The 11,313-nt window shown below is 35.4% G+C and overlaps 1 protein-coding gene across 1 annotated transcript; it reads right to left on the reverse strand.

Annotated features, from left to right (window-relative positions):
* Positions 1 to 305: 305 nt before the first annotated feature.
* LOC117718063 (olfactory receptor 5K1) lies at positions 306 to 5,400 on the reverse strand. The gene is made up of 2 exons (XM_034515566.2): positions 5,251 to 5,400; positions 306 to 1,931 (listed from the first exon to the last, which is right to left on the reverse strand). Exon 2 carries the CDS (start codon positions 1,919 to 1,921, stop codon positions 962 to 964), a length of 960 nt encoding a protein of 319 aa, XP_034371457.1. The 5' UTR covers positions 1,922 to 1,931; positions 5,251 to 5,400; the 3' UTR covers positions 306 to 961.
* Positions 5,401 to 11,313: the final 5,913 nt, after the last annotated feature.

Consider the following 11,313-nt stretch of genomic DNA (forward strand, 5'->3'; position numbering starts at 1 on the left):
ACATTCCACATGGCAGGATCTCAACAAATGTGTGTTTGATAATTGGAAAGTGGTTGGTTATTTTACAATGTCACATTAGTATCATAAGATTCTACTTCTACTCTACAATTTTCCATTTTTAACAAAAAGGATTTTAAAAAGATAATCCTTATTCACATTTCATTACCCCAATACTTTCTTTGTGTGTGCATAAAATAGCCATAAAGTACTATTTCCACTGTTAGACCCCCTCTTCATCTCTCATGAAGTGGTAAGAAAATGTTGGCTTAATTACTTGACAAAGCTTCTCAAATTTTGTATAAGGTTTGTCTAGAATTTTGTTTTATTGAAACTATGCCTATATACATGAGAATAAAGAACATTTTAAGGCCAGCCTCTCTTAAAGTTAACATTCTAAATTATTTATTCTGAAAACAACTTTGATATGCACATATAATATTCACTTCTGTGGTGTGCATCCATTTCTATCCTTATTCCATCTTCAACAGAGTAGTACTTACCAAATGCTCTTAGAAGACTTCCTCATTCTTCACCTGCCACAATTTTGTTTCTCTTTCTTTTAAGTACCTTAAGCTGGTGACATTTCACAGGTTCTAATGTACCTTAGCTTACCCTAATGTTCATGCTCTAAGCTATTGAAAAGAGTTGATTGTAAATGCGTATATAATGGTAGTTTATATTTTAGCTGCAAGTGTTTTTGTTGTCTTTTGGATGCTTACCATTCTTAACATTGACAAAGGCCATCAGCCTGGCAGAAAGCTATTTGGATATTTGAATCTCACTTTTCAGTTTTTTCCTATTTTCTGTGACGATCCATTCCAATTTACTATGTTATCCAGACTTCCACCTGGCACACTGCAGTCGAAGAAAGCATTATGTTCTTTAACATTTTTGCACAATGTTTACAAGTATTTCCCCTGTGTAATCTCACGTGATGTTTCTGCTGAATTGAGTTTTTACACTATACAGATGGTTGTTTAAAATTTCTTGAGATTATATTTTTCTGCAGAATTTTCTGTAAGACATTCTTTACTTCTTTATTTCTCAAGCTATAAATAAATGGGTTTAGTAAGGGAACCACTATTGTAAACAAAATAGCAGCTGGTATATCCTTATCACCTTCTTCTAGCAAATTCGGTCTAATGTACATGAAGAAAAGAGATCCATAGAATAGTGAAACAGAGAGAAAGTGGGATGCACAGGTGGAGAAGGCTTTGACCCTTCCCTCTTTGGATTTCATTTGGAAAATTGTAAAAACAATGTAAAGGTAAGATATGAGGACACAACCTATTGTGAAGACTTGAATTGAGCCTGAAAATACAAACAATACAAGCTCGTTGACATAGGGGTCAACACAGGAGAGTCTGTACAAAGGAAGAATATCACAATAAAAGTGGTTGATCTGATTAGATCCACAGAATGCTAGTCTAAATAATAGCCCCACATGTACCATAGAATGCAGGTTTCCAGCTATGTAGGCTCCCATGGTCATCTGAAGGCAGAGCTTCTTGGACATCATGGTGTGGTACTGCAGTGGGTTACATATGGCCACATAGCGATCATAGGCCATAGCTGACAGAAGAAAGCAGTCTGCAGTTTCAACAGTGCATAGAAAATAAAACTGTGCCATGCATTTATACAGAGAGATTATCCTGTCCTTGGAGAAAAAGTTCTCCAACATTTTAGGGGTAATAGCACAGGCACAACAAGAATCTATGAAAGCAAGGTTGCCCAGAAAGATGTACATTGGAGTGTGAAGAGAATGTTCTTTGGAAATCAGAATCACCAGGCACAAATTCCCTACCATGGTAATCAGATAGACGACAAAAAATACAGCAAACAGAAGGGCCTTCATTTCAGGATGATCTGTAAATCCCGTGAGGATAAACTCATGCTTCATGGTATGATTTTCTTCAAGCATTCCTGAGTCTCTGAAAAGAAATTTGGGAAATAAAGTACTATTTTATTGTGTGCTTCAAACATTTTTGAGCTTTCTTTGGTTCAAAGGAGGAGATGCATCTTGAGTAACAACATAGCAAGTCAGCTGGACTTGAGTTGCATTCTCAAGTCAGCATAATTATTACTTCTTTGCAGGGCTAGAGATTGAACCCATTGTGTTTTATGTGTTAGGCAAGTGGAATCATCACCAAAGTACATTCCTTCCCTAAGTTATTCTTTCCACCCCTGTTTATTATACACCATTCTATCAAATTTACAAGAAAAACTTTATATTGGATTCACATAGATTATATTCATTTACTTATAAATAGGACAAAGTATATCTCAGGAAATTACTTTGTAATTTTATAACATAACTTTTAATTTTAACAATATAATTTTATAATATTGCTTCAAACAAATTCAGCGACTGTATTTGTAATAGCTAAGTATGCTGTTTAGAAGATTATCATTGTTACACATTGTTATTGGTAGCAGCCCTATGCATAGTATCCAAAAGGTGGCAAGAATTCTGAAGTACATGGACAAATGAATGAGTAGAATGTGTATATACATAAAATGGAACATTAGTCATTCTTATAAAGAAATAGAAATATCAACATAAGAACACTGGTAAAATTTAATGCTAAATGAAGGAAGGTAGACACAGTGGACACATTCCATAATTTTATTTAAGTGACGTACTTACAGTAGATAAATTCAAAGGTAGAGTAGTAAATTTTGAGGGAACTGGGGACAGAGATACGTGGTTTAGTGAGCATTCATTTTTTGTGTGCGAGAAGAGAGAATACTGCAGATGAGTAGTTGTCACAGCTGTACAAAATAAATGCACTGAACACTGTGAACTACATGGTTACATAGGCTGCAATGGTAAATTATGTTTTGTGTAATGTACTTCAAAACTATTTTTATTTATATGTGCTTAGGAATTTTCTCTCTTTCATAGCTTTTTTCTATTTATACTTTTTTCAAAGAATATACAAAAAATAAAATTCTTCAGACAACAGGGGATATCTGCAAAGTATTTTATTCTGAGCATTGGTATGCACAGTCATACAGGTGACACAGAGAGAAAAGCAAGAGAGAGACTAGACACGGAGTAGCAGCAGACAGAAAGACAATACACAGACACAGACACACACATACACAGAGGTTAGAGGAAGCAGTGAGACACAAAGAGTAGCAAGGGATAGAAAGACACAGACAGACAGAGAGAGGTGAAAGGGAGGGGCGTGGAATAAAGACTGTTTTAGGTCTTTCAGCTTATTTGTAATATCACTTATGCTTGCAATGTTAAAAAATTCAACCTTTATGTGTATAAATAAGTCTGAATGTGATCAGAACAAATTTGAAAAATCCTAAGGTTTAGAATTGATAAATTCCCATGTAGGTGTAAAAATTCATGAAATCTCATGTCTAAATAAATGAATGTTTTCAATAGTTCCTTTTTATATAAAGCTTACAAATTAGCAGGACTGTTGGAAAGTAAATAAATGGCACCAACACTAATGTTTTAATAATTCAGAAACCATTGAGTTCCTTACTAGAAACACATTGCTAGGTACAGTTTTATGTTTAATCATTTTGCCTATTGAAAGGGCAAGATTTTTTGAAAAAGAAGAAATGATAATATTTGAGTTCTGTACAAAATGTAACAGAAATTCAGTTGCATTTCTGCAAATTGGTGGAATACCTGGAAAATTATTGTGTAGTAGAAGGTTGAAATGCTTAAATGTTTACACATTTTGACTATTAGTGATGAACCTATCTAAAACAAACAAAAAATAGAAGTAAAGAATTACATGTAATGACTCTCACTGTGATTTTATTAGTAGTAAGAATAGCATTTTAACTAAGTGATATACAAGATTAGGAAATTCCAGTCACTCATATGATGGTCTATTATACAATCACTGCCAAGAATATTTATTTCAGTAACCATTACTCCAAAAATCAGAAAAAAATGTTAACAAATAAATGTCATACTTCAAGTTCTGCAGTATTCTCCAACCTTAACAAGTCTACAGAAAATCTTTGAGGGACCACTTTCTGCACATCACAGTTCTATGGAGGATGGCCTCACAGCAGAGCCAGAGGCAGCTTGACAGTGGTATTGTCAGTTAGAAGTAATACCTTACAGACACCCTGGTGTGCATCCTAAGCACTGAGGAATACACTGACATAGGGTAGTCATGAAGTCTTCAGACCACTTTCCTCTGTGGGAACAGTTTCTCTTTGAGGTCACCTTACAATTTTTCAAGGGCTTAGAGTTACCACAGCATTTCTTGATTGTATGGTTCTTACACTTATTAAAAATTTACAGCATTAAAAAAAAGACAAAAAAGGGGTTTTGGAATAAAAATTCACAGCATTTTGTATCTTTTTAACATTACAGTCGTTTAAGAATTTTTGGGTATTTACTATGTGATATATGTGTGTGTATATATATATATATATATATATATATATATATATATATATACATATATATTGGTAGTTGTTCCTAAGTGGCATTTCCACAGGAGTAGAGATTTATATAGTTACTGACCTTAGCTGTCCTCTAATCTCTGGGACAGAGGAGAATTTCTGCAGCAGCAGAGAAAGATCTCTTAGTTTTTGGTTTACTGGAAATATTTATTATCAGCTTTAAATCTTAGATTTCTTCAAGAGGAAACCCTCGTAAACAGTACTGAAAAGGAATGTATCACACACCACACACACACACACTATATATATATATATATATATATATATATATATATATAATTTCTCTACTAAACAATTTTTTGTGTGTCAGCTTAAGAGCTTTCTCCAACTTCCAAATTGATACAAATAAAATTTACATTGGCACTTGTCTGAGAATCATAAGCTAGGAAGCTCTCTCAGCTTTCATGGAGAATTTAAAAAGTCTGGTATAAAATTAGTTATTTTCCATGCAACTTTCCTAATAGACACAGAGAGTGTTCCCAACAGAAAAATTAAATGCAATATAGAAAGTCGGAAGTATCATGATGTTATTCTTTTAAAGTAATCTCAAAACATTACAAGTTTGTTCTCATAGTAGTATTAAGTACATCTTTATTTTATTAAATGTGGGGTTCTCTTGAATTGAGAAATGACTCAAATGAACGATGATCACTTACCTAGTATTTAGACAAGATATATATGGGAAAGGTAGTTTCAGTATCTTAAAATTGAGCAGTTCTAGTTGCAGGAAAAGATAACTTTAAATTAGAGAATGTTTCAAGAAGGTAATAGTTCTAGAAAAGTACATTTAAAATGTTTTCTCACCTGGTTTTGTCTGATGAGAATTGTATAGATGTGGCTATTTTCCTGAGGTGGCTTAAGGAGGGTTCAGCAATACGTTTCTGTTCACTTGGCCATTTAGGAGACTATGTGCATGCTGTTGGTAGAGAATTATTCAAATATTCAAAGTAATTCTAAGGAGATTTACTTGGCATTGACATCAGAGCATAGCCTGGGAGACCCAATCTACTAAACTTTGTATGCAGACTAAATTGGAGTAATTACTTATATCCTTTGAGACATAGCAGATAAGACACACTTATTTTAACGCCAATTTAAAAGACTTAGAAAGGAAATAAGCTTATGCTACACCATTTCAACTTAAAAATAGCAAGGGAGAATGAAAAATTCCTGGGTCAGCAGAAATTTCCCAGTGAAAGTTGGAACTGAGTTATGATTGTTATTTCTGTGGGTAGAAAGTCTGATGTGAACAGAGTTTGGACCTTTCTTATAGCTTTTAAATGTCAAAATTCAATTTCAGAATGCTCTCTGAAGTTACAATATCCTTATTACTTTTACTTACTGAGTAAAATAATTGCTAATTTGGAAATTGTTGCAAATTAGATTTGTAATAATTTGGAATATTTTGTAGTAATTTGTGCTATAATTTGCAATAATTTGGAATAATTGCAAATCAGAAGCGGCATCTTGAAAACGTTCTTTCCTCCAAACCTGGCTTCTTCTCCCCAACATTTAGTATGGATTTCTTAGCGATCTCTAATCTCAATTTTTCACCTTTTTGTTGTTGTTGTTAATTACCATAGCAGTGATCTGATAGCCACTATTAGAAATTCCCTGAATAGTCACATTTAATTGTAAAAGTATATTTTGGCTCATAGTTGGGAGGTTTCAGTTCATGACTAGTAAACAGTTTTGATTCGGGCCTATAGTGAGGCAGCACATCACAGCAGTGGTTTATAGTAGAACAAATTACTCATCTTGTGGCCATGGTACAAAAGAGTAATGGAAGCTTGGAGTTTTTGTGCCACTACCATGTGGTTTTATTATTATGGCTTCATAAATATAACTTGAAATCTAGTACATTAATACCTCCAGAATTGTTACATTTGCTTAGGATTGTTTGGTTATCTGTCTTTTGTGTTTCCATATGAAGTGTAGAATTGGTTTCTACAAAGAATGCCATGGGGATTTTGATTGTTATTGTAAATATGTGAATCACCTTTGGGAGAATGACCATTTTCACAATATTAGTTCTACCCATCCATACACACAGGAGGTCTTTCCATCTTCTAGTGCCTTCTTCAATATCTTCATATATTTAAGGTCTTTATTTTAGAAGTCTTTCTCTTCCTTTGTTCAGTTTATTCTTAGATATTTTAATTTTGGGGGGCTATTTTTGACAATAAGAGTTTTTTCATTGTCTCGTTCTTTGTATGTTTATTATCGGTACATAGGAAGTCTACTGATTTCTGTAAGCTGACTTTGTATCCTTCCTCTTTGATTAAAATGTTGATGACTTCTGAAGCTTTTTGGTGGAACTTTTACATCTTTGATGTATAATATGATACTATCTACAAATAGGGATTACTTGACATCTTTTCTTCCCATTTGTGTACCTTATTTTATTTCTCTATCTTGACTTATTGCTGTAGCTAGTTCTTCAAGCACTATGGTGAAAAGTAGTGGGAATAATGGACAGCCCTGTCTCACTTGTGGTATTAATGGAACTGTGTTGAATTTTTCCCATTTATAATGATGTTACATGTGATTTCATCTAGCTCTAACACTAAGTGAAGGCTTGTTAGAATTTTGAGGTGAAGCCTCCTCTATGGAGTGGACCACAGAAACAGACAGTTGTTGTTTGCCCCCTATTCTCCTCTTATTGTTAAAAGATGTGAGCCAATCAATAAAAGGTGTCTCAGAAAACAGCACAATCCTAACTCTCCTATAAATTTAGGCACTTGTTTTTGCTAATTAAAAAAAAAAAAACGTGAGTAGTAATCACATTCAGAACTTCAAATCAAGCACCATGTATTCTACTGTTTAGTCATGCAATTACATAATAATTTCTTTATACTGCTTATTATGTACTATCATGATTATATATTCTATTCTCATAGAGCTCACTTTCTGTTAGAGGAGATCAGAGGTATATAGAGATAACTATGAAAAATAAAAAATAAAATCAGTAAGTGATATGCTGAAGGTCATGTGATAAGAGTAACTAGGACCTATTTTAGAAGAGATGAGAAATTTCTTATGGGAAAAGTTGAGTAGTCAAGCTGAGATGTGAGTTTCAGGAAACCTGATGTGGAGATTTCTGGTTTCTTTGGAGACTCAGTTGTGTCATGTGATGTTTTTCTGCCAACTGTCTTACCAGAGAATGTTTTTTGCTGAAACAGATACACTGGAGGATGTTTTGCTGAGAACAGACACATGGTATTTGTATATAAGTTGCTTAGAAAATGGGCACATGATGTTTTGGTGGCAACACCAGGGAACACATGATGTTTGGAAAGGGTATACATATAACCCAACAGACAATGGATGACGCTGTGTAGCATTGGCTTACCGTGCCACTATTTGCTGGTCTTCACTAATGACATTGTGGTACTGATTTGCTTTGCTGATCATTGTTTGCTGTGACTTTGTAGAAAGAAATACACCAAAGAACTTGTGATGGTATTCTGGAGGCATCTTGCTGCTTCCTTAGACTGGTGTTGACTGGCAGAGCCTTGCAGCTTTTTCTGAATTGAACTGCAGTTGCTGATTCATCATGAATGGTATATGCTAGTGTATCTAGTTACTGCTGTTATTTTGCATGAGGTGAACTTCTAATATCCAGGTTGGATTCACTCCAAAGAACTATTTCTAAACAGGCCTCCATCTTCCTTTGCCCTATTAATCTTTCCTTTCCACTACCTCTGGTTGTTGGTGGGCTAGAAGGTAGGTTAAAGCATTTAAGTACCCCTGTTAAAATAGATTAAAAAAATATAAGCATACAAACTAGTCATGGATGGTTGGGGAAGACCACATTAGGTATAGGGGAAATGTAATGACAATTCTTTAATGTAGAATAAGCTGCCAGTGTTTATGAAACTCAGCAAGACTGGAGAAAATTCTTGGAGTTAAAAACCTGACTTCAGAGGATTTGCAACATAAAACACATAAGCATTTTCTTTTCAACTAATGACAAATCTTCAGAGGATGTATTAACTGCTGTCCAATAAGGGTCCAGGATTCCAAGCTCATGCTCATGCTCGACCAAGCACCCAGTTGCTTCTCACAGCCCATTGCCCCACAAAAATCTAGATGACATGGATGATTTTCTAGACAGATACCAGGTACCAAAGTTGAATCAAGAATAGATAAACTATCTCAACAGTCCCACAACTCCTAAGGAAATAGAAGCAGCCATTAAATGTCTACCACCACCACCACCAACAAAAAGCCCAGGGCCAGATGGTTTTAGTGCAGAATTCTGTTATACCTTCAAGGGAGCCCTAGTACCATTACTTTTCAAACTATTCCATAAAATAGAAACAAAGAGAACACTACCCAATTTGTTCTATAAAGCCATAGTTATGCTGATACCTAAACCACACAAAGACCCAAGAAAGAAAGAGAAATTCAGACCAGTTTTGCTTATGGGTATCAATGAAAACATATTCAATAAAATTCTTAAAAACTGAATCCAAGAATACATTAAAAAGATCATTTATCATGATCAAGTAGGGTTTATTACAGGGATGCAGGGATGGTTCAATATAAGGAAATCCATCACCGTAATCCACTATATCAACAAACTCAAGGAAAAAAAATCACACGATTATCTCATTAGATGCTGAAAACCCCTTCATATTAAAAGTCTGGGAAAGAGCAGGAATTCAAAGTCCATACCTAGGCTTTGAAGCAATAAACATCAAGCCAGCAGCCAACATCAAATTAAATGGGGAGAAACTTGAAACAATCCCAGTAAAATCAGAGACAAGGCTGCCCACTTTCTCCCTACTTATTCAATAGAGTATTCCAAATTCTAACTAGTGCAACTAGACAAAAAAGGAGGTTAAAGGGAAACTAATTGGCAAAGAAGAAGTGAAGGTTTCACTGTTTGCAGATAATATGGAAGCATATATGTGACCCCCAAATTTCTACCAGAGAATACCTATAGTTGATAAACAACTTCAGGAAAGTGGCTGGATATAAAATTAACTCAAACAAATCTGTAGCTTTCTTCTACACAAAAGAGGAATGGGCTGAGAAAAAAATTAGGGAAATGACAGCCTTCACAATAGTCACAAATAATATCAAATATCTTGGTGTGACTCTAACCAAGCAAGTGAAAGATCTGTATGACAAGAACTTCAAGTCTCTAAAGAAAGAAATTGAAGAAGACCTCAAAAGATGGAAAGATCTCCCATGCTTATGGATCAGTAGCACTAACAGTAAAAATGGCCATCTTACCAAAAGCAATCTATAGATTCAATGAAATCCCCATCAAAATACCAACTCAGTTCTTCACAGAGACAGAAAGAGCAATTCTCAACATCACCTGGAATAATGAAAACTCGAGAGTAGCAAAACCAAATCTTAAGAATAAAAGAACTTCCCTAACCCCCCAGCTGTACTACAGAATACTAGTGATAAAAATCCTGAATGGTATTGGTATATAGACAGACAGGTAGATCAATGGAATAGAACTGAAGATCCAGAAATAAACCCACACACATGATCTTTGACAAAGAAGCCAAAAATTATAGAAGCCAAAAGAATCTATTTTCAACAAATGGTCATGGTCTAACTGGCAGTCTGCACATAGAAGAATGCATGTTGATCCATTTTTATCTCCTTGTACAAAGCTGAAGACCCAATGGATCACGGACCTTGACATAAAACCAGGTATGCTGAGTTTAATAGAAGAGAAACTGGAAAGGTTCTTGACCACATAGGCACAGGGGAAACTTTTCTGAGCAGAACACCAATGGCTCAGGTTCTAAGATCAACAACTGACAAATGGAATGGAACCTCATGAAACTGAAAAGCTTCTGTAAAGAAAATGACACTCTCAATAAGATAAAAAGGCAACCAACAGATTGGGAAAAGATCTTTACCAACCCTACATTCCATAGAGGGCTAATATCCAATATATACAAAGAACTCAAGAAGTTAGACTCAAGAAAAACGAATAACCCTATTAAAAATGGGGTATGGAACTTAGCAAAGAATTCTCAATTGAGTAATTTTGAATGGCCAAGAAAGCTAAAGAAATACTTAACATTCTTAGTCATCAGAAAAATGCAAATCAACATGACCCTGTGATTCTACCTTATATCAATTAGAATGGCTAAGTTAAAAAACTCAAGGGACAGCAGACAGAAGGGCTGTGAGAAGCAACTGGGTGCTTGGTCAAGCATGAGCATGAGCTTGGAATCCCAGACAGTTATTGGACAGCAGCAATTTGGCTCTGCTCCAGGCCTGGTTCTTTTCATTTAGCTTCAGCCCTCCACAAGCACTCACACAGAGAGGTCAATCCAGGAACAGGCCTCAGGCCCTAGAGAGATTTACATACTAATGAGGTGCCTGAAGGCCAGAGGGTGGAGCCAATTAAACATTCCTCCCCAGCCTCTCCCCCCTCTCCCTCCCTATTTAACTCAGGTCTGCTCTGGGTTTCAGGGGTGGGGGGTGCATCCATATCCATCCACCATCTGCTATGACATTAAAGCCTGTAAAAACCCATGGACTTTCTCATGTCATTGGGACCGTGGAGGAGGCATTTAATGAGCAACAGCCTTGGCGCCTAACTTCCCTGTGGAGGAACCTTCAGCATTCCCAGCCACCCTACCCACAGAATAATATTTTATTTTATTTATGAGGATGTGGAGAACAAGGAACACTCCTCCACTGCTAGTGGGATTGCAAGCTGGTGCAACTATTTTATAAATTAATCTGGTGGTTCCTCAGAACATTGAAAATAGTTCTACCTGAAGACCCAGCTATACCACTACTAGGCATATATGCCAAAGACATTCTAACATAACAAGGACACATGCTATACTATGTTCATAGTAGCTTAATTATAATAGCCAG

The sequence above is a fragment of the Arvicanthis niloticus genome, chromosome 12, assembly GCF_011762505.2.
Source record: "Arvicanthis niloticus isolate mArvNil1 chromosome 12, mArvNil1.pat.X, whole genome shotgun sequence".
NCBI classification, from domain to species: Eukaryota; Metazoa; Chordata; class Mammalia; order Rodentia; family Muridae; genus Arvicanthis; species Arvicanthis niloticus.